Source organism: Amblyomma americanum, chromosome 3 (genome assembly GCF_052857255.1).
Source record: "Amblyomma americanum isolate KBUSLIRL-KWMA chromosome 3, ASM5285725v1, whole genome shotgun sequence".
Classification (NCBI taxonomy): domain Eukaryota; kingdom Metazoa; phylum Arthropoda; class Arachnida; order Ixodida; family Ixodidae; genus Amblyomma; species Amblyomma americanum.
The window spans coordinates 212,467,458-212,492,091 of NC_135499.1; the positions used below are offsets into that span (position 1 = coordinate 212,467,458).

Below are 24,634 nucleotides of genomic sequence, written 5' to 3' on the forward strand. Positions count from 1 at the left end.
ATAAACCATCTTCCTTAATGACGGATGCATACCTATGACAGGTTGTGATTGCGTGCGTGGGACCATGATGAGATAGAAATAGGAAACGGGGCTTACGGCAGAAGACAGGAGGTAATGATAATACATGTGAAAAGAAATAGGCGTGGCGTGGTCCACGAGGCCTCTGGAAAGAAAAACAAAACAAAAGGCCGAGATAGAAAGCTTGAGGGAGAAATATCTTGGCAGTTTCTCCCTGCAAGGACAGCCTGCAAAGAAAACAAGAAGTCTAAAGAGGAGAGTGAGGACATGATGATGAAACTCTATATGCAGAACTCGCAAATGGCCCGTAAATGATAACAGCTCTCCTGCATATCAAAATGGCGTGCATTTTTCTAGTGCCAGAGGTGCTGTATCCACCTGATAAACGGAAATGGAGAAGCGTTTGAGACGCGATGGACTGCCTGCAATGAAGCTATCTCTCTAGCACCTAACGCGAGGGCACGGGCAGTATCCATGGCCACGCAGAAACCATACTTGAAGGATCATTTTTAAGCATGGTTCCTTCTTCAATATTAACAAAACTCTAGTTTATTTATCTGAGAGTGCTCCGCTTCGTATTGTGTTCTATTATTCGGCTGGAATAGGCTTATTTTATCGGTCTACGTACCTACGTATGCCCGTTTGTATCGTAGTTGAAAATTCTAATACAAAAGATACAAAGTTTTGTTAGTCCTTAATTTGTAAAATGCATTAAAGAAGTTCGCGCACAAGTACTTAAAGAGTAGATGTGGAAATCAAACTGATATTGCATGGATATCTTTTGATTCTCACAGAGTTTAAGCCTACGATTCCCGTTGTATCAACCATGGTATACAGAGCGTAAAAATGCGAATGACTCTCATTTCTTAATTCGCACAGAACTACATAAGTTTCCACACACTGAAAAAAAATAACGGTATTTTTCGACATATTTACCAAGGCAAGGTCGAAGTGTCAACCTCGGGAGATGTACAGGACTGTTGAAACACAATTATTGCAAACCTAAGTCTAACGGGCGAACAGCCTAGAATTTCTGCGGTTTCTCTGGTTGTAAAACTGCACAGATGATGTAGCAGGTCTGAATTTTTATCTTGATTTATTCTATATGCGTCTCCATATTTACGCGGAGTTCTGTCGTCCTTAGACATTCATAACGTATCAAACTTATGTATGTATATATCATATTGCAACCATTTTTTTTTCGTACTAAATCTCCCAGTTCATTGCATTTCCGCATTAAAGGGATCATTAGGGATAATCCTAGAAGTTCAAAAAGTTTATTTGAAGTTTTCAATGCCTGGGCATCACAAGGTTAAAGCCTCGCAGCAGATGCCATTCATGCCATAGATGGGCATATCAGTGCCAGAATCAATCGAGCATTTAAAGGTGCAGCGCTTATTGAAAAGGCAATAATATGCAGAAAAAAAAATGTCAGTCGATTTTGGTAGTTAGGCCAAATGCGGATATCGGCGCTAGCGTGATGTGTTTCGGTGCTGCGCTGCTCTGCTATGTAAAGGTGATTGTTGGTGTGTTTCTTTCATGCAACAGCGAAAGGAAGACATGATAACACCTTCCATAGCACCTGCCTTGTGCCACTGCGCCATTGCTCACCTGCCCACCGGTAACACCTTGGCAAGTAAGCCACCCGGTGAGCAGGTGAGCAGTGACGCAGTGGCACAAGGCAAGTGCTATGGAAGGTGTAGCCATCGGTGGGGCTTGGGTTGCTTGGGTTGGGTTTCGACCCAGGTGGTTCTTCCCGAACAGCCCAGCCTCTGACGAATAAATGGGCTGCCGTCTGACACGGTGGGCAGGCTGCCCACCACATGGCGGGCAGGTGACAGATGGTTGGCAGGCTGCTGGGCAGGCGTGCGAGCAGTCAGGCAGGCAGGCAGGCAGGCAGGCAGGAAGGCAGGCAGGCAGGCAGGCAGGCAGGCAGGCAGGCAGGCAGGCAGGCAGGCAGGCAGGCAGGCAGGCAGGCAGGCAGGCAGGCAGGCAGGCAGGCAGGCAGGCAAGGCAAGGCAAGGCAGTGCAGGGCAAGGCAGGGCAATGCAGGGCAGTGCAGGGCAAGGCAGGGCAATGCAGGGCAAGGCAGGGCAAGGCAGGGCAAGGCAGGGCAAGGCAGGGCAGTGCAGGGCAAAGCAGGGCAAGGCAGGGCAAGGCATGGCAGGGCAAGGCATGGCAGGGCAAGGCATGGCAGGGCAGGGCAGGGCAGGGCAGGCAGGCAGGCGGGCAGGCATGCAACGTCCAAATGCGGGGAATGGCCACTATAATTGATAGCGCATTAAAAGCATCAGATTGTCTGCATTTGTAGAAAATGGCAGGATCCGCGAGATAAGTATAGGGTGAAACAAAAAAAAATGACGGAGTTTTAACGCCGTTAAACCGAGTATGAGGTGCGAAAGCACTTGGTTTCGAATTAGCTTCACTATTTCCTAAAAATTGGCTTAACTTGTCCTTCTACTTTTGCCTAGACATTGCCTTGCATTGTCCTCCAAGACAATTTTCTTTTAAATTTTCGTACCAAGTTACCTTCCCCTAGCCACACCGCATCCAAGCTACTTCAGTTCAAAGGCCAAAGGTCCAAGATCGAAACTTAAGAGGCCCATCCGCTCTTTCAGTATTGCTAGTGAAGTAGTGCTTTCGCTCTAAAAAAAGAGAAAGGTACGCCGAGTTCAGTTTTCGAGATTCGGTTTCATCCGAGAAAGGTCAGTAGTCTGGGCATGCAGCGGCCTGTTTAATACGAGTTACCCTCATTCAAAGCTGATACTAAGTAGGCAGGAAGCCATGGGCATGATGCGACGATGGTGTTCTTTGATAAGGAGCGCAGCTGCGCTATTTGAGGTATTGCTCCGCTAGCTTACACGCCTCTGGCGACTGGGAAGCACCCCCTTCTCGCCGCCTGCTAGCTAAGCACTGTTTCCTCACTGTCATCAATTGCTTAGTGCCTATAGTCGGTTAATTAGGTTAATCAAATTCATGTACGTCACTGACACGAAACCGTGAATGGGCGTCACGACCAAGTGTGTTGTGGCCACGGCGACAATTGGGCGACAGTTCCATCGCTACCATCGACACGCAGACCACGTGATGCCCCGCCCTCGCGTTCAACCCAGCGCGTCAATCCAACAATAACATGTCAACCTAGTTCTCAGAACTGTTTAGGCTTCAGTTTGCGTTTTTGTCTGCCGGCTATCTCCTTTAGCTTGAGTTACTCTTTTAATGACGATAGCGATTTCTTCTACAAGCACTGCTCCAAGTACTAACATTTACACACTGATTAGTGATAAGTAAATTGTTAATAACGACAAAAACACCAAGATAGATTTAAAATGACCTTGGACCGCACAGGATTGCTGCACTAAATGACCGAAAAAGTCAGTATTTCATCTCTCGAAAATAACATTCGCGGAAAAAACCAAAACTTCGTCTCTGAAATAAAAACTGAAAGAAATGCGTCAAATTTTCAAAAAATAAAAACCGAAAACTCCAGCCCCTAGATATAGGCAACATGCGATGAAGATTGGCATGATGATCGCAGCGCCATAACACAGCCTAGCGAGAACAGCAATCATTTTTTAGGCGCAACTATAGTGCTTTTCCACGCTTCAGCTAACTATATAGTCTACGTTAAGAGTGTATAAACAAGGAGCATTATCAGTCCAAAGCATGCCTCTAATCGTTGAAAATGTGCTTCCGTGTTTAACACCGCCTCGGTGGCTCGGTTGTTATGGCGCTCGGCTTTGGACCCGTGAGTTACGGGTTCGGTCCCGGCCGAGACGGTTGCATTTTGACGGAGACGAAGTGCTAGAGGCTCGTGTACAGTGCGATGTCACTGCACGTTAAAGAGCCCAATGTGGTTGAAGTTATCCGGAGCCCTCCACTACGGCGTCCCTCATATCCTGAGTCGCTTATAGACGTTAAACTTCATAATTCATATACCATAAAGACTCAATCGGCTGAAGGCAGCAGTTCTCAGGCGCAGGGGGAAATTCGCAGCCCCACCTGGTCACTGTAGGTTGCCTGCAAATATAAAGACAAGATGCCCCTTATCATTCCCCTTCTCGTTGAATACAGCGACATTGCTGGAATACAAGCGAGTTCTCGTTGTTCGCGTACTATTATTTTCGTCAGTGTATGGATTTCTGATGTTGGTGTCATCATCCGCAGCAACGCAATCACTCCAGGTGACATCCGGTAGGGCCAGCTGCGCATCGACGACGCGTTGCCACAAATCCAGGTGCGCCCAATAACGTGGTGGTCGACGGGGACACGAAAGAACAGCACACGACAAAACAGCATGCGTCAAAACAGCACACAAAAAGCAGCGCAGCGACAAAACGGCACAGAGAAAAAACAGCACGGCGAAAAACAGCACAGGGAGAAAACAGCACGCCGGACAAAACGGCACAGCGACAAAATAGCACAGCTACAAAGCAGCACGACGACAGAAGAGCGCATAGAAAAACAGAACCACGACAAAAGAGCAATGCGGAGTACGGTGCAGCGCTGCTGAAGGGGTGAACTATAGCAGGCATAACCGCGAACGGTAAATCACATCACCTGCGGCAGCGACATTTAGAGTTAGCGAGTGCTTGTTTCGCGGGTTAATAAAGAAACAGGTATGGCTCATTGATTCAGGAACAGCGTTGCTTGAACAGTGCATTGGCAGAACTGGTGGTTATGTATAGTCCTTGCTTGCGTGAAATACCCTGCATTCATTCTACAACTCTGCTTCAGTTTACTCCCACCTGTGTTTGTTAGGTTAGGTTAGGTTAGGTTAGGTTAGGTTAGGTTAGGTGTTTCTTATGGTTCCTGAGCAAAAAGGTCAAATTTGTCAACAATCGATGTTGGTGTCTAAGCGGAAAAATTTTTGTTGGCTTCTAAGCGAAAAACTTAAGTTTGATCAAATGTCGCGAAAATTGATGTTTCGAGATAATTCTCTTTAAGTGAAAAAAAAAACAGCTTCAATATAAAATTGCATTCAACAAATGCACGCTGGTGCGTGAATTTTCAGGTCAGTTTGGTAGCCCGTTTCGCAATGTACAGTAACTGCCGATCAGCCTCAGACAACCACTGTGCAGCGCCCTGGTTAAACACCAAACCTGAAAATCTCAGCTCAGGCAATTCTGCCATCGCTAAAAGTAAGCATCACATACCGGATATATTCAGTGTATGAAGGCCCTGAGCTAGCTCCAAATAATATTGCTGAGCATTCAATTGCCGACAGAGACAGTTTTGAAGAATAAGGACTTTTTGTACATCCAGAGCCCTAGATCGGGCGTATTTGTCCGAATTCAGCATCGTGATCGTCAACCCGCAGAATAGATGCTTCCAGAACAACTTTTCAGCGTTATTTATTCCATTACCCGCCAGAAAAGTGCATATTTGAGATCACGAATATTACCCTACCCTGTTTCTTAGTATGTGAAACGAGCACTCGCTAACTTCAAAGGTCGCTGCCATATGTGTTGAGATTTACCGTTCGTTTATGGTTATGATTGTTCACACATGCAGTAGCGCTGCACCGCACTCCGATGTGCCGTTTTGTCGTCGTGATGTTTTTTCCCTGCGCTCTTCGTTCGTCCTGCTGTTTTTTTTTTTTTGCTGTGCTGTTTTGTCGCTGTGCCGTTTTGTCCAGCGTGCCTTTCTGACGCTTGCTGTTTTTTCCCTGTGCTGTTATGTCGCTATGCTGTTTTTTTCCTTGTGCTGTTTTGTCGCTGTGCCGTTTTCCCCTGTGCTGTTTTGTGGCTGCGCTGTTTTTGTGCCGCAGCACCTCGTCGGGGTCAGATGCTTTCTGTATGCGCTGCTGACACGCCGCCGACAGGGCACCTTGATCACGTGAATTATGCGCATGTCAAGTGGCTGATCTTGCTCGTCGCGTTCGGTAGCAGAACAACGTGATCGTCGCAGCAAGTAAAGGCATCACGTGGTGCGCGCCTCACGGTGGTCGAGCACAGAAAGACCTTTCTTTTTTTTCTCCAGGTCATGGTTGAACTTACCAAGCCGATCGGCGAACAAGTCGCCTCTAATCCCCATGCCCCCTCAAAGCATATGCATAGCGGCACATTTGTCGCATAATACATTCGGCACATTCGGCACATAAAACAAAGAGCGGCGGGTAATTCAAGTCTTTGTGTTGTGCATGTAGTATACGATACCGTAGCTTCCAAAGCATTGTGCCTTGCGTGTATTCCCGATGACAAACCTCGACCACCGGTCGCTGCCGTTCGTGCTCGTGCACATAGAGTCAACGCGAAGCTTACCGCACTTCCACCAGCGCTAAAGGCGTCGCCTTTCAAAGCATCCGTTTTTGACGGCCGTCCCGGGCAAAATGTTCTGTCAGCATTCCATACATCCCGGATTTCTTATTTTTTATTGTTTTTGTTTTTCTTTGGTCACCGAATTATTTACGTAGGAAAGGAGGTATGACATGGAGGCTATATATAGGAGGCGTGCGTCGCTCACCGCTCCTGCATGAAGGAGTGGTTTTCGACTGCCGGGCCGAGTTTACAGCACCTCCTCGTTCTGTAACCGAGTTGTGCGTGCAGCCACAGGTGTTCGTTGCTTCTGAGACGCAATGCCATTTCTCTAATGCATATTTTGACGGTAGCAGCGCCCTCATTCGTAATAAGCGAGCGTTCGTTATAACTGCGGCCGATTTAAGTGGGATTGACTGCATTTATATATTATATTTTGAGCTATTTTTGCAGCAGCCCATCAACAACATTCCACAAGGTTATCTTATGCAGGCCCAGAATTCGACATCCGCCACTTATGCACGGATTACCACCTCGGGGGGGGGGGGGGGGGAATTTATCTCGCTGTAGACGCCACTCTTGATTAGCTCAGAGCCACTGACATCTTTATTCCGTGCCATTATGTGTAGGAGAAGACACGGGTACGTACAGGCGCCCACAAAAGTTTCCGGAACATGGAAAGCACGAAAAGGCTGAGCTTACTTACTGCCTATTGGTGTGGCCAGGCGTCGAGGGCTGTATTTTGCAGGCCGTGCAGGGAAGTGCAAAACACATTCTTTAGGTCGCGGCTGCTTGCTAGACTGCCAATCAATTAACCCATTTTGCGATTTTCATGTTCCGAAAATTATTAGTGAGTCATGCTACTGTCCTTAGCTTTCTATTAATCAAGTTGAAAATTATTTTAAAGCATTAACATGTATGTTCACGAAAGAAGCTAACACTCAATGAAATCAAAGAAAGCATAGCGTAATGTAACATTTTTATGGTGGTGTTGACTAGAGGGGAAATAGTTGCGTGATAATGTTACTTAAGAAATAACTTTACAGGATATAAAAAACAAGGCACCAGCATGACACCGGCGGAATCCGATCTCACGGCCCCTACATGGCGAATGCATAGGTGTACCAACGCAGCTACGAATTTCACTGCCTTGCCTTCTACTTTCAAACGCTCGTATTTTACGAGCAGCCCAACCTTGAAAGTGTTCGCCAGTTCCCAGAGCTCTTCGCTTCCTTCGTACGTATCTCCTAATGCATCATTCATCTGACTTCACTTGCCAGCTGAAAAAGAGGAACTTACCAGCTATATACTCAACGCTTATTTGGCGCAAGGTGTCCTTCCTCACTATTCCCGTCAAAACACGCGCACGAAAACATCCAGTAAGAGCGTGGGCCGTGTGTCATTGTTTAGTGTATTTGGGTTTCATGAGCGACCCGCCATCCCGCTGACCTGCCCGGCTCCTGGTCCCTGATCATGTAATAAACATGCTCTTCGCGCGGCCTTAGTCTTCGTCAAGGCCACTGAGAAAGGGGGTGGGGGGGGGGGGGGCACCATCGCTGGACTCCACTCCAATTTACAACAAAAACAAACATTAATGTGGTAATTTTGACAAACGACTCCTCTCCTAGCATTAAAACTGAGTTAAGCACTTCCGTGTTTTGCTTTTCCTTGGACCATACACATCTCGCCCGGGCTCGCTGAGAACGCTCAATCTTAATTTTTCTTAGAGATCTCGCAGCGGCCCTTAGTCACTGATTCGTGTCGGCATTCAGCGCAACGCGCGAGGGGAATGTTAATGGAAGAGGAGAAGGAGGTCCTTCTTGTGTCCATCTGTCTTTTTTTTACAAGGTCAGGCAAAAGTGTGTCGTTCGCTTTCGAGCCGCTGCCGCTACACAACGTCATTAATTACGGTCGTTTTCCTTGTTGCACTATTATCTTCGTCGCGGACGGTTTAAAGCCAGAAAAGACGGCGGAAAAGTAGCCGCTCTCGCAATGTCCGGCAACAAACTTCCCTGCCTTCTGCTGCCCGTCTTACTCGCGCTCTGCGAGTTCGACGGCAATGCGGGCCAAAGTTCGCCAAGCTACGTTACAGTTAAGACAACCAACGGCCCAGTGCGTGGTCAACTGCTGGATGTGGACGGTGTGACCGTGGCCCAGTTTCTTGGTATACGGTACGCGGAACCTCCAGTTGGGAACCTTCGGTTCCGCAAGCCGGTTCCCGCTCAACCGTGGCACCCAGAAACGCTGGACGCGCTCGAGTTTGCAAGCCCGTGTGCCCAGGCCAATGGCTCCCTGCCCCCCGTGTCGTGGCTCGTGCCCAGGGACAAAGTCAAAGAGGACTGTCTTTTCCTCAACGTCTGGCACCCGGCGAGCGGTGAGGGCTCACGAGGAGTCCTCTTCTGGGTACACGGCGGCGGTTACCGAGCGGGCACGGCTTCCGATCCCGGCTTCGACGGAAGGAAGTTGGCGGCTGCCGGCGACGTCGTAGTCGTCACCATCAACTATAGGCTGGGATCGTTCGGCTACTTGTACACGGGCCCTGGCACATCGACCGGTAACTACGCGCTTTGGGACCACAACCTGGCACTACGCTGGGTGCGAGACAACATCGCGAGGTTCCGAGGTGACCCCCGTCGCGTCACGGTTTGGGGAGAGAGCGCCGGGAGCATAGCCGTCGGTTCCCTGCTCCTGTCCCAGCAGAACGCAGGCCTCATCCACCAGGCCATTCTGGCCAGCGGAAGCAACTTCTGGTTGCTGCCGCAAATGAACCAAGTCGGCAACGAGTTCACCGACCGCGTCGCCAAGCACGTGGGCTGTCTGGACCCATCGAAACCTTCGTCCAAGTCCCACCCCGCCCAAGTCCTCCAATGCCTGCGTTCTGCCCCCGTCGATGACATCCTTGACGCCGAGCAAACGCAGTTTCCCGAGGACTTAGTTACTTTCCGCCCCGCTTCCGGCGACCAGTATCTCCCCATTCCTGACCTAACGGCCCTTTCGAAGAGGTTGTTCATTCCCCTGGACAGTCTCCTCGTAGGAGGAGTAACGGAGGAAGGCAGCCTGTTTTTATACTTTAAGGACCACGTGCTGTTTGGTCCTACGATGCCCAAACTGACCAAGCAGGAGGCTTTCGACTTTGCCGTTAAACACTACCTCGGAGCCCTACCCATGCCTGCCCAGCTCATGATCAAGGACTTCTACCAAAGCAACATCACGAGTGACCAGGACTGGGAAGGCGTGTTAAGATCGCTCATAGACATGGTTGGAGACTTCCTCATCTTCTGCCCGACTAAGTTCCACGCTGAGCTGTTCGCTTCGACCAATCGTCCATCCTACTTCTACATGCTGGACCACAGGTCCGAGAAAGGCCGCTTTCCTCCTTACATGGGCTCGATGCACTTCGAGGACGTGCAGTACTTCTTCGGCCTGCCGTTCATCTTCCCCAATCGGTACACGGACAAGGACCGCGCCTTCAGCCTGGTCTGCTTGCGAGTCATTGGTGGTTACGTCAATAACGGGTGAGTGGCGCTTAGCAGAGGCAAGTAGTGTACACGCGGTAAAAAAACAGGAAGGTTAGCTGTCGATCGCAGAATAAGCACACGCGTGTGGGACAGAGGTCGATCAAAGCAGTGATTACGCATTCAAGACACGGAAATACTTTCACTGAGACACGCGTACGGGACCTGCGAGGAGCACAGGCGAGGGCCCCTACGGCTGCGAGCAGCTATCGACTTGGTCCAACCGTGATCCGCATGCACAACAAAAAAGTGCTGTGGATGCGCTAAAACGTCTTCATATGCAGTGAATATAATCAGGTGACCTTGATGCGTCATCTGATGCTTTTGCTGAAGCTTGTCTTCCTGAGCGGGTTTCTTCTTTTTCTTTTAGCTGCGACAGTCTTTGCTCGAAGAGATGCAGTAGAAATTATAATGGGTGCGTGAAGTTCCTGCGGCCGAGCTTATCTTTCTATATGCACGTAGTAACTCATAGCTATTAATCAACGCTGCAATGTTTCCTCAAGCTTAGCAATGGCTGATGCAGAAATGTGACCGGGTATGTTGCAAGCAATGCGGAATCGCTCAACTTGTACCCTAAGGGCGTGCCTGCAACGTTGTTCGTTGGTAAAGTGTGTTCTCGGATATATATACTGACAAATCATGGTTCTACTTTCTCATTCAGAAACAATGCTTATACGTTCTGATTTTTTTAGCATTTATAAATAACTTAATATTTTCTAATGAAAGCTGTGTTCATTAAAAAAAAAGTAAAATGCATGCTCAGTGCTTCTACAAGAACATACTGATCAAAGTTCTTTCTCCGAGAACATTGAATGTTATCGGACAGAAACAGCAGTGTTCAGCTGACAGTGATAGCAGTCTCTTCACTTGAATAAGAGCTTTATTTATTTTCAGTACAGCAGTGTCACTCTTTCTGATGCAGAAAGAAGTATGACTCCAACTGAGCATCAATACAATTAACGGAAGTATTGAATCAAGCTAAATTCAAAGCAAGCATTAAAAGGACTTCAGAATTTCCCCCGAAGGTTTAGCAACGTGTAACAGGCGGGGATCGCATGCATCTTTTGCAAACGCGAGTATCAGCTGTTGTTGGATTGGAGGAAAACGCCACGCGCGTTCTAATTGATACTAAAACCGAGTTTAAATTAAACCATGTGGCTAATTTAATTCTAGTTTTCTTGAATTAGGTAGAGCTGTTACCTAACAACAAATGATGCGGTCGCTGTTGTCTGTCAGCTAGACCACTTTCACTGTGACTCAGTGAAATGATATTAAATAGGTTCTAACTGGCCAACACTGCCCAGTGGCCTATAAGGCACTGCGGAAGGGGGGGGGGGTGGCAACGGTTAATCTGGACCATTTGCGGTTCTTTAGTGCGCAGCGAAATGTCAGTGAGCGGAGCGAGAACGGTGAGAGGTGTCGGAAATTTTAACTGATTCCTTCTTTGATTTCTAGCGGCACGCTGGGAAACGTCTACAGAAAGGTCTCTTCTTTGAGGGCCACTCTTTCAGTGGTCGCAATGTGGACAATCATACCGAAGAGATATGGTACAAAGGACGAGTTTCGCGAAACCAACACAAAAGCTATGCAAGTTTTCCCATAGAGTTCCTCGGTAAAGTTCCTCCACGCTTGCTCAATGGACGTTCCATTGTATAAACGTACTCAGCGTTTTACAGTACTCCCAGCACTCCATACGGGTGCTTAAATCGACGTCATTGTGTTCCCTACACAAAGAATACGCACGTATTAGCGATTTCGACGCCACGCTGCGGCGGCGCCGCGAACTACTCTAAGAAGGATCGGCAGCGCGCGGAAGTATTTGTTTGTTTCCTCCTTTGCGAGTGCTTCGTCTACGCATTCCGACGTTGTCGTCATAGTTTTCCTATATAAATATTGCCTATTCCTCACTGCATAGACTCACATACTGCGGCCGCGTCGCGATCCCGTCTACGGAGAACTCGTGCGACAGATTCACGTTGCGTGCTCCCGGTGCTGCGTAGCAAACACTTCTTTAATGGCAAACCCGTCGTGAAGTCGATGGTCGTGTATTCGCGGCAGATTCAGGGAAACGACTTCCTTCTACCATGTAAGGACTCGGTGCGATTATAGTTTCCTTTGGCATTGTAGTTTTCTTGCCGCACCGGCGGCGAATGAACGTTGAGGGAGTCAGCCCTAATTTTAATAATAATAATTGGTTTTTGGATAAAGGAAATGGCGCAGTATCTGTCTCATATATCGCTGGACACCTGAACCGCGCCGTAAGGGAAGGGACAAGGGAGCGAGTGAAAGAAGAAAGGAAGAAGAGCCCTAATTTTCAGATAACGAAACGAAGGCGTTTACGATGCCTTCAAGTAGCCCGTTTTCTGTCTCACTTCCTCGGGAGGATGCATCGAATCGGCGTTCGGTATACGCTAGAGCGCCGTCTCCGGCGAGGAGTTCAGGACTAACTGCTCGGCCGATGCTCCGATATGCGATGATCGGTATTTGTGGCTCGGGGCTGCCGTTGGTCGACAGTGCCGCATTCTATCTCTTCTTTTTTTGTGTGCGAAAGCACTACTTCACAAGGTCAAACCGGCTCAACGAATTGTGTAAAACGTGACCTTCAGAGTGACCTTGGGCAAACCATAAATAAATAATTTAAATAAATATTTCCGCGACTGAGATTCAAACCCGCGGCGACGCGAACAGATCAGCTTCGCTGGCCACTGCCCGAGAGCACTAAGCTATCGCCGCAGCTGATCACGCCTCGCCTTAAACTGCAACACACTCTCGCGCCGTGTTTTGCACATCTTCTTTATCAATTAATACTGCTATCAAACTAATAATCGCGCTTTGAGCTATGTGGCGGTAGTGACAGAGATGTGTGCTGCATGCGTTGGCATGGACAACGTTGCGGCAGAAACACGGCACTATAGCAATACACGTCGCCGTTAATTGACAATGCGTCACAAACGCGGCACTGTACCATAGGCCGCCGCCGTACATTGGGCAAATTGTCATTGATGATGAAAAAGCTGAAGACGCGCATAACTGTCTCCCTGGGTCAGTGGACATCTCAATCACGCTTTCAGGTATGCGGCGGTGGTGTCCACCTCCAAAAAACTGCGCTTTCGCGCAATATTTCGTGCTTAGCGATGCTAAACCGCCAGCCATTTTTTTCCCTTTCACGAAGTTGGGGCTGACCTGCACGACGTATCAACCAATATTCGACTAAATACGAGTGCGCGTTAGACCCCGCGTAATATTTCGTTTTAACGCAAATATTCGATTATAACGCGAAGAGCGACACTTTTATTTCCTGTAAAGGAACTCCCGTTACACTCGAGTAAATACGGTACCCTTTTCTATTCTGAGCTCTTCATTCAATGTTTTCCTTTCCTTTTTCCTCTCCCTATCTGCATCAGCGATATTTGTGCAAGAGCGAAAACTTCAGGCGGTATGTCACGCTTGGACGAATGAAACGAGTATAAACCTCCTCGCGAAGTTCGCGCAACGAAGGTACCCAGTCCTTCCTCCTAAGATGAGCCTGTGCCGATCTTTAGAAGGAAGTGAAGGCTGACTTATCTTCTCGTTTTCTTCTGAAAGCTGAAAAAAAATTTCAGAAAGAAGAGCACCTGGAAATGAGATCGTCAAGACCTACGTAGGGCTGTCAGTTTCTTATTCTTGTGGATGCTTACTTTCTTCTAATTTAGGAGAAGATGCGAAAGTACTTTCGACTGGCTTGAACGAATTTGCTTGTCAAGCCAGTGATTTTTATGCTGGTAGTTTTCCGCCCGTATTCGTAATTACTGTAGATATAGCCTCTTTATCTTACGTCCTTTTCCCTCTATTTCTGTTGTCTTTTCCGAGTGCATACGAACTTAACAAACAAAAATTTTGCCAAAACCACTAAATTCAAGTCCTAAAAAGTTTTAACGCGCCGAAAAATTTCGCTATTTCACTGGACGCCAGCTATCAGCTCGTCTAGGACGCTAGAGGTATGGCTGTAGTGCATGTCTAACGCCATCATTTCAAACTTCAAACAAAGCTCAACCAACAGTCTCCGAATATTACAAGCCTATGTACTTTGACAGATCTTAGACATGCAAGGCCCGCGCATGCTTCCCGAATATAGTGTCAGTTCTTCCAACGAACTCTTCCTTTTTGCGAGCCTTTCTCTTTACGCACAGACTCCTTCCTTGAGAATCATTTTCTCATAGTGCTCCGCTTTTGCAGTTGGCCGACAACTATCTCCCCGCGCTCGATATCCCCCGCTCAAGCGCTGACAGCGTCGCTTAGAATAAGGCTGCCTACGATGTTTGATTCAGTTGATGCGGCTCTTTACTCTGCAACGAGAAAGTTAAACGCGGCAGAAGTAAAACTTTAAAATATGAGAGTCAACCACAAGCACAAAGCTCAAAGTGGGGGCGACTGAACCATGGGGAGTGGGAGTCCGCCCTGCATCGGGGCAGAACGCCTGATTGATCGCCCGGCCGCCGTCAACGAGAAATGTTCAGAACTTGTTCACTCTCTAAAGCCGAGATTTAACGAGCCGCCGCAGCAGACGACGGTTTCGGCCTTTCGTCGCGCCGCTCGCTGCTGCAGCGCCGTCCGTGAGTCGAATGCGTATGCGTTATTCATCCTCGTTATTTCCGAATCAATTCTGTCTCTCCACCCTTAATGCGACCGCTGACACTGATGAATAGTCTAGCCACACAAGAGCACCTTCACGCGTGCCTAGCCATCTGATATCGATGCTTATATTGACATCAATGTTTGTTAAAGTACACCTCCCAAAACTAGGCAAGGGTTTTCTCATTACTGCGGCAGAAAAGACCTTGCATTTGTTTTTGTTTCTTTGTTTGTGTGCGTGAGCGTGCGTGCGTGCGTGTGTGCGTGTGTGTGTGTGTTCGGAACGTGGCTTAGCGCTGTTCGATAAGCATTTTGTCGTGCCGTTACAACCCTTGTCGCGTTTTAATCTTAAGCCTAATTTAAACTGCGATCGTGCGGAACCATACACTGTGATGAAACCGAGCCCTTCCGGCTTTCGTACCAACCACGCTGGGCACAGTGCAATTAACTGGGGAAGCCTTTTCCGTGCGCCGCCTCATCCCTTCACGTTCCCTTGTTTAGCATCGTTAGGAAGCGCTCATTTTATTCTTTTATGATTCATGAAAAAGTTGTGGAAGGCTAGCATGCACGCACCACGTGCTTTGGTTTCTTGATTAAATAATTGCACAAACTATACCACGACGACCCGCGGGTGATCGCCACTGATTTCGCGTTTTGATCATTGCGCAATGCGAAAAAAACACGGTGTAACTGTCTTAATCGCTTGTCAGTGAGCGTGCAGCAAGTGTTTCGTTGCTACTGAGATCCCAGTCAAGAGTATACATGCTCACACTTCCGTAGTGAAGACTTTCGCTTAACTCAGTCGATCATTTGCTTACCTCCAAATTGTCTGGAACGCTTCAGTTCACAAAGACAGATATAGAGACTTGGCACATTCTGCCGCCGCGGTGGCTGAGTGGTTATGGCGCTCGGCTGCCGGCCCGAAAGACGCGGGTTCGATCTCGGCCGCGGCGGTCGAATTTCGATGGAGGCGGAATTCTAGAGGCCCGTGTGCTGTGCGATGTCAGTGCACGTAAAAGAACCCCAGGTGGTCGAAATTTCCGGAGCCCTTCACTACGGCGTCTCTCATAGCCTGAGTCGCTTTGGGACGTTAAACCCCCATAAACCATAAACCAAACTTTGCACATTCTCCGTAGCCACCAAAAGAACACAGCAATGCTCAGTTTTCATTGGTCAGGAGGTGATTGAGTCATTTTCGAATGGCGATGTCACTGAACGCTCTAGGATGCATAGTGGCACCGCGCAAGTGAAAAGCGGGACGTAGAAAGGAAATAAACAGTACAAAGCACGTCCTGCGTCTCTCTTTTCTTTTGCGCGTTTCCATATTGATTTCTAGTATTTCGAACAACCAACTAACCCGTCTTTTAATGTTGCTGAACTTTCTGTTACAACCGTCATGCACTGTCACCGCCACGCTAAAACGTGGACAGCTTCCCTAGTACATCAGCCTCTACGAAGGCAAGCGCAGGCACACCTGTAACCAGCACATGCAGGTGAAGTGATTTGTCGGTGTCGGTGGTTTGAAGAGTGTTTGTACCTGTGATCATTCCAGAGTTAAAGTGAAAGGAAACGGGCGATCAAAACATAAGGCGTCCCACGTTCACATTATGGACGAACTTGAAAATTTATAGGGGCGGTGGGGGGGGGGGGGGGGGGGGGGGGGCAAGGTCCTTCTTTTTCAAAGTCGCCTTTATTTCTCGCCCTTTCCCGCATCGCGAGACTAATTTCACAGGCTGCACCAGATACCCGAACTTTTTCCAAGGGGGGGGGGGGGGGGGGTCATCTTTACTCCTCCATGAGCGAAAATTTATGCACGTGAAGACCTCACTGGTCCCATCTTCTCCACGGAGAAATTTCAAGAATGCATTCGTGTGGAAGCAGGACGACCTCCTCTGTAAGCAACCTGCAGCATCTGCTGCAAATATTCGTTGCCACTGCTTGTATGCGGTACACACCTGCTGACTTTACAAGACGTCTTCGAGCATAACATTTCTGTACATTTTTATATTGACCGCTATAAAATCGCCTACTAGCCCTTGCCTTTTCATTTTTAATCAACCTTAAATTTTTCATAATCCAGCTTCTTCGGATAGAGGCGGAAGCCAGTTACAATAAGAAGCCTCCACGTGTCAGTAATCCTTCTGCGAATTATGCTTGCCAATAGTTTTTCTCTTACTGCCACTGGGTGGCGTCCTCTCCCGCAAGGTTCAGAAAGGCTTCGTAGAGATTACTTTGTTTTTGCAATTCCGAATGTCAGGGTCGCGAATAAGGTATTAGGCTATTCGCTCGTAAGATCCTGAACGAGATAATGGTGAAGAAGTACTTTGATTTGGGCTAGTTGGTTCATATCTTGAAAGAAGTTAGGACGGCGCTAAAACGACAAAGACAAAGAGGCACGAACACAACGCCCGTCCTGTTGTGTTCGTGCCTCTTTGTCTTTGTCGTTTTAGCGCCGTCCTAACTTCTTTCAAGAGATAATGGTGGTCAAAACTAGGCTGACAAGCCAAGACCTTCACCGTAGATCCCCAAGAAATTGACTATGATGGACACTGGCCACGCAGTGTGTGTATACTAATGCTCGAGGAGCGCCTCTTTCACGCTTCAAAATTTCAGGGTAAGGAATTCCGTGGGCCCGCTAAACCGATTGGGTAAATGAAATATTTCCTCGCTCAAGCGTGGGCGGCCTACAAATCCTTCAAGTTCGAGGAAAGTCGACGCGCTTCGGCTGAACAAAAGGTGCCCATCAGAGCCTCTCCACGCTGTACTGGCAAATTCATGCGTACCGCTGCCGGTCCACTCACTTGCAGTCGCGCCTGTATACACGTGAGGACACTTTCCGAAGAAGCTGGATACCTTACCTAGTCGCCAAACCCGGAAGTATGTTAGGAACTGACTCGACCGAAACCGCGCCGGACTTGGTAATTACGGTGAAGCGCGTTGAGCTGGTGGGCCGTTTATTCATTCGTTAAATTAGTCAGAGGAGGCTTAGCGCTGCCGGACTGCAACGGCCTATTCCGCGGTGGATTTCGCTCTAGGGATTCACCGCCAGTTGTCTTGTCAGCCGCAAGCAGCTCGTGAGACCGACCAGAGGGCTGTTTGATATGGGCCTGAAGCATCGAGGCATCTGCGGCAGTCGTGTCGATAGGAACAGGTTCATTCATCATGAAGGGTTTACTGGTAGACAAAACCTAAGCCGTGCTTTTGGGACTGCATGAGCAGACTCTGCAAACGAGCACTTGAGTCAAGCATACATTCAGTGATGCCTAACATACGAATACGAATACGGTTTATTTTCATGTTTGTACAAAACATGGGGGATATGGAAGAAAAAGCTGCTGAACAGCAACTTGACAGACTCCCACCCCCCTTGTTTACATAGGTAACAGCAGCTCATACAATATACATATACAGATCAGCATACACGCACACACAAAAAAACACGTTTTGATGGATATTTTATACATCACTGAAATTGGTGAAAGACAATTTACGTGAAATGTATAGGTACGAAACGCAGTGTAAGTATGCATGATTGAAAATACTGCAAAGATTTGAAAGAACAGCAGTTATAAAACCAAACAGAAGAATTAACAGATGCACAGAGCATTACAGAACAGTAATAGCATCATAACACAAAGAACTGAAGAAATGCATAACCATAACAAAGTGAGCATGGCATCACCGCCTGTAAATGTTTACGGATGTAACATAGATGACAGATCACAGCGGGGCACTGGGACAAAGATACCTATTCCAATAATGGCACCCAAGACCTTCAAAAAAATTGTGCCTAAAAATGAGACAGGGCGTTTAATTTATTATAACGCATGCGAATATCAAAAGTGCGAGATTCCCTCCCATGTAGTTTGTATTTACAGATCTGACAAACAACGCATAGGCCAGTAGTAGCGCCGGCTGTTGGAGGGGGGTGAAGGCCATGTTTTTTCTCGGGAGATCTTTGCGGAGAGATGCCTGCAAGAGCGCCCATGTGTGCAGAGCACAGACTGGAATCCCCGTGTTTCTGCACCTGGACTGTCTGCGCATCACTGCGAATTCCATTAAACTCGCCAGAAGTGCGTATGTTGTCCGCCTTGCTTGAGTGTTGGTGCAAGCGCGTCTTTGCACCGCGAAGAAAATTCCTGCATTGCTATATATAGTTCGTTCCTTATGGAGCTTTTTAAATTAACCAATAAATTAGTTTTGCAAGCCAACAATGAGGAATCCTGTGGCTATACGAGGCACGCCGCTATAAAATCACTCCCAATTAACATCGGCCATCTAGGATTATTTGTCCTGAACAGAACACCATCGATATACACAAGCATTTTCGCATTTTGCTTCCATCGAAATGTGTCCCTGGCGTCCGGGATAGAACACTGTACCTCGTGCTCCGTAGCAGAACGCCACCGCCGCTGGTCCATCTATGGTGTCTTCGTGTTTCTACGTGCTTATGTGCTGCTTGCGCGTGCAGGAAACCTGAGGTTCCAGAGGTTGACATCGACTGGCCCGTCTTCAGCCGGGAGCAGCCGACGCACGTGATGCTGCATGTTGGAAATGGCAGCAAGGTCGAATGGGGCTTTCACGAGGACGGCTGCGACCTGTACCGGCGCCTGTACAAGATGCTCAACATCGACGTGCCCTGATCGCACGTATACATCAGCGGGACCATGCAAGCCAAGCCGACTTCAGATGGCCCGGTGCATGCGACTGTTGAGAAGAGCCCATCCGCATCCACTTCGAGTTCCCGGCAATTGTCGTCATTAAAATCCTGCTTCTGCTCATCTCCGTCAGTAGAGGCTCTTTCTTCCTCCTTTCTGCTATTTCGTAGCGAGGTCAAGCCGTCTCGCTGACGTTTCAGCCTGGGCTTCCGATTGGAAGTAGTGCTGAAAATGAAAACGACGGCTGTACACATTGCTGTGGTTACTGAAGTGCAAATGGGAGAGCAAAGTCTAACCGAAATGGTTTGTAGGCGCCTTTGTGATCTTTGTTGTGTTCTGTATTGTTTTTTGTTTGGTTGTTGTTTGTCTAAAACTGGAAATAAAGAAAAAAGGGGGAAAGCAGGTAGCAGGTCTATGTGGAGCCGCCTGAGCTATTCTTACCAACGCTCCTGGAGAGAAGCCCCAGTTTCGCACCAACTTCTTTAAGTCCTTCTGCTCGCCGCTGAGCGTTCAAGCCTATTTATTATGCCATGGTGGCCCGAGGCCCTGTAGCTAAGCGGGCTCATCACTCTGTAAGTTAGACACACCTGGACGGGATGCAACAGAAGAAAAGCAAAACAAAAAATTGAGGGGCGATAATACAATGCGATACGGCGTTTCGCGTCACCAGTATGCTTTTTACTTTTCTTTTGAAATTCGTCTTTAATGTTGGCCTTTTAATTGCTTCTATCTGATTTCGCACTCCGCTAGGGGCGCTAATGCACGTGCCTCCTCTTCATTTTCATCTCGCAATTTTTCCCTCCGACGGCGGCGGCTCCGACGCCAGCGCTAATTCCTCTCGCTCCCGCTAGGAACGCTATTGCAGCGCACCTTCTCTCTCGCCTTTCCCTCTTGCACTCCTTTACTCCACCCTCCGTCCACATTGCCCTCCAGTCACACAGACCGCAACAAGATTTTGATCAAAACGAGGCCCATACTGCCAAAGCAGTAAAAACAAAATTGCATCAGCGCATCTTCCCCTGTATGCCGAGACGGCAGGACGTTTGTGGAAGAAGCCTAGGCCGTGCCTGGCGTTTATTCTAATGGCGGACCCGAGGCGCGTGCCACAGGCGGAGCCGCGGGATGATGATGGTATGTACAAGAGAAAGAAGAAGATCCCTGGAAGGCTCACACAATCTGCACCGGAGGTCGGAAGCGGCCATCCTGGCCGCTCCCAAGCAACCGATGCTCCGCGGCGCACAAACGGTTTCAAACGGGAAACGTGGGCAATTTCAGTACCACGGTGGCGTCGATAGGCTGGGGGAGCAACAGGTGTGACACTGTAGTTCACCGGAGAAGTTCGATTGATGACCCTGTAGGGACCAAGGTAACGGTGGAGAAATTTGTCACTAAGGCCAGGTGTGCGCAGTGGTGTGAAAAGGAGTACTTCGTCACCTGGTCGGAAAGAGACCACACGATGAGTATAATCGTAGCGACTCTTGCGGTCTTCCTGGCAGGCTTCAGTGTTGAGGCGAGCAAGGTGATGGCATCTGGCCACACGGGAGACGAACCAATATAATAATAGGAAGAATAATAATGATAATAGGAAGAAGACGATGGCTCACTCTCGAAGGCGGCGTAACCACGGCGCTCGTCCTGAAGGCGTCGACGACAAAAGCGGGAGATATGTGCTCCGATTCCACAGTAGTAGCACACTGGTCGGGAGGGGCGCCAAGGTGCGTAAATAGGATGGCGAGCTTGATCCGTCGCCATTGCGTTGATGTGGTTGTATGTCGGTGCCGGTCGGGGTGGGTAGACCAAGGGAGGGGATCATGCAGCGACTTGAGCGTAAGTCGGCGCTGGGCGAGGAGCAGGAGGGTCGGATCCGATAGGGTGGGTGATTGTTGCCAACTCTTCTTTGGTGATGTTACGGAGACCAGCGTCATTAGAAGGAGCGGGAGAATGATCGCACCCGTGGCGGCAAAAAGGGCTGAGGACTTGGAGCTCTTCGCGGATGATCGCTCGAATCAGTGTTCGCAGATCGAGGTCAGCAGAGGTCAAGGCCGTAGCCAGGCCGGGCTGTGCGAGGCCGGGCTGCAAGCGGGAGGACTGCAGCTGGTCGAGGCGTTGGCAGGTGGTAATGATTGAATCGACACTTGAAGGATTTTGGGCAATTAGGGTGTTAAAAGCCACAGAATTGATTTCTTTCAGTACGTGGTGGACGCGGTCAGTTTCCGGCATGGTGGGACTAAAACGCTGGCAAAGCTCAAGTACATCCTCGATGTAAGAAGCGTAGGATTCATCGGAGCCTTGAAAGCGGGAAGCGAGCTTTTTCTTGGCGACCTCAGTCCGAACAACCTGGTCGGCAGATTACTGACGTAACTGCTGTTTGAAGATGGGCCAGTTAGTGGTGTGGGGTTCGCGATTTATGAACCAGTTTCCGGCGACCTCAGTGAGGTAGAAAGAAACGCTGAGGAATTTTAAAGCGCCGTCCCACCGGTTGTAGGCACTGCAGCGTTCATAGGTGTCGAGCCAGTCATCCACGTCTTCGTCGCGACGACCAGCGAACGTCGGCGGGTCAGAGGGGGCGGTGCAGGTGAGGCCGAGGTAGAGGGTCGGGGTTGCAGGGTCGGGGTTTTCTTCGGTTGGCATGACGATGGTGGGAGGTGCGAAACGGCGACCGGAACGCAGCTCCAGCGAGAGGCAGGGTACAAGGCAGCAAGGGGATAGAGTTTCACCTCCACCACTTGTGAAGGAAGGCCAGGCCGAGACGGCAGGACGTTTGTGGAAAAAGGCTAGGCCGTGCCTGGCGTTTATTCTAATGGCGGACCCGAGGCGCGAGCCACAGGCGGAGCTGCGGGATGATAATGGTATGTACAAGTGAAAGAAGATCCCTGGAAGGCTCACACAATATATATACGCCTCGATACTTTTGTTCAGACCCTGCCAGGTCGGTCACAAGGACGTGACTAAGGTGTATTATATCTCGCCTGCTCGGCGCAGGAGCTATGATCGAACCGACGCACCCGTAAGCGGAGAATAAAAAAAAACTAAAGGTCAGCCGTTCGGAGACGCGGTGACCCGCGGCGCGGTCCGTGATTGTGGCCTCACGTGCATCGCCTAAACGTAGCGTGGTTTTCCATGCTGTGCATCCGCTGAGTTCGAACCCTCTGGACTCGGCTGCTGACCCGAAAGACGCGGTTTCGAGCCGGGCCGCGCCGGTTGAATTTCGATGGAGGCGAAATGCTAGAGCCCGTGTGGTGTGCGAGGTCAGTGCACGTTAAAGAACCCCAGGTGGTCGAGATTTCCGGAGCCCTTCACTACGGCGTCCCTCATAGCCTTAGTCGCTTTGGGACGTTAAACCCCCATAACCCGAACCCTCTGGGAAAGAAAAATATTCGCTGATGGGAGCAGGGGTCGAAGGTGCAGTCAAGATATCTGTTCCTTGATGTCTGTTTATTCCTGAGGCATGGACTCTTAAACAGGAGAGCCGAAGCTAACGTCGTGATATATTTCAAGTGGCACGTATGTTTACCCCAACGGCGCTGGCAACCCAACAACGCTACCTTGTCGGCACATGACTGTCAGGCCGGCGGAAACACATATGCATCTCGTGTTGGAATAAATACCTCGAGCTAAGTGGCTCTACAACGCATCTTTAATAAATGTCTTCATCTTTTCGCTTCAATAAAGTTGTTTCTTCCACCTTTCTTACTGTCTCTCACTGAAACTGTGAACTACCGGGAGGTTAATGAGAAGTGCAGCTATGGAGAGAAGCGAAACTGTCACATCACCGAGATGAAATTCATTGTGCTGCTGCATTTTGACTTTCCCACGTCCGCTTTCCCGAATACCCAGTCTCCCGCGTCCGCTCATTTTTGTCCGTCCATCCACTCAGGTGCAGAGGTCCTCACATGAGGAAAGGTCGGAGTACCCCTGCTCTGCCTCTGTGCGAACGGTGTGCTCCGTGAAACGATGCAACTTACCTCTCACATATAGTGCTGTAATAAATGGGCTCCAGTGGGAGCCCACCTCACAAACACGTGTCCAAGCTAACCTGCATTATAACAGAGCACTACCTATTTAAAGAACACGTGAGTGCAGCGAGGAAAAGTTCGCGAACTTTTGGCCAGGACTGTGACTACTGCAGGAACATTCCATTCTGCAGCAGGATAATTCAGGCGTAGCACGGATTAGCCTGTTTTTTTTTTTCCTTTATTGCTCCTTCAGGCAATAGTTTTTGCTCACGAGGCAAGAGGAAAGGAGATGACTGACCAGCCGTGTCCAGCATATGGTATACCTATTGAGCATGTACTCATGAAACTTATACCATGCACATGAGCACCCGTGTTTGTAGCGTGTATACGTGTATACCCATAAAAGTGTTGCTTCATTGCGGAGAGCGCACACTGTATGAGCATGAAAGTGCTCACGATTGACCTCTATACAGGAGTAAAATTGGCGTCCAAACTGGCTGCAAAGAAAACCCACACAGATTTTTCAAACGTTCATATTTGAACCAAAATTTCCTCCTGGAACAGGGGCACTGAACAAGCGTCTCTTGACTGGATCTGACAGTCGACGAAATGAGCTAATCTGGATGGGTAGTAACTGCAAAGGTGAGGCTTAATCAATTGATCAACAACTCTAAGGAGGAATCCGAAGGAGATTAGTGCAACCTATTATAACTATTAAGACAAGTTCATCAACGTGGAGTGGACTTTAACCAGGCTGAGTAGTTAGTGCTGATATACGTTTGACGGTTGACATTTGAGAAAGCTATACGGCTTTCTCACCTCTCCGCAGCAGGCGAAAAATAAGCCGTAACACCAGATTACAGCCAGGTCATTACCTGACTAGTCCAGAAAGGCTGCACTCCTTCCACCATGTGTTCTACCAACGGAGCTTACCACGATGGCTACGGGATGGCAGGACAAGACTGAATGGTGAGTTAACAAATAAATATCACAACACTTGCCCTCGCAAATGTGATATTTTATTCTGATGCTGGTCGATGCTAGTTCTTTTATTGACGATGTCGGGAGCTGTTGAAGAGAATCTCGGACCAATGACAGCTGATAAGTTGCAAGAAATTATTGAGGATCAATTGTGTTCGCTCGTAAGACAGATGGTTTATGATTTATGGGATATGCAGAAAACAAAAGTAATGCTCAACAGTCTAGCTAGGAAACAGCAGTTCATAATTGGCAGCGAGGTGCTGGAAGTGGTAAAGGAATACGTCTACTTATGGCAGGTAGTGACAGCTGATCCGGATCATGAGAGAGAAATAACTAGAAGGATAAGAATGAGGTGGAGCGCATAAGGTAGGTTCTCTCAGATCATCAATGGCAGTTTCCCAATATCCCTGAAGAGAAAAGTGTACAACCGCTGTATCTTACCGGTACTCAGCTACGGAGCAGAAACGGGGAGGCTAACGAAAAGGGTTCATCTTAAGTTAGGAACAACGCAGCGAGCCATGGAAAGGAAAATGATAGGTGTAACGTTAAGAGACCGGAAGCGGGCAGACTGGGTGAGGGAACAAACGCGTGTTAATAACATCCTAGTCGAAATCAAGAGGAAGAAAGGGGCTTGGGCA

At 48.7% G+C, this 24,634-nt stretch overlaps 1 protein-coding gene across 1 annotated transcript; it reads left to right on the forward strand.

Annotated features, from left to right (window-relative positions):
- Window positions 1-8,267: 8,267 nt before the first annotated feature.
- Window positions 8,268-19,182, forward strand: LOC144124379 (acetylcholinesterase-1-like). The gene is made up of 2 exons (XM_077657007.1): window positions 8,268-9,790; window positions 18,873-19,182. Exons 1-2 carry the CDS (start codon window positions 8,268-8,270, stop codon window positions 19,042-19,044), a joined length of 1,695 nt encoding a protein of 564 aa, XP_077513133.1. The 3' UTR covers window positions 19,045-19,182.
- The last annotated feature ends 5,452 nt before the right edge of the window (window positions 19,183-24,634 follow it).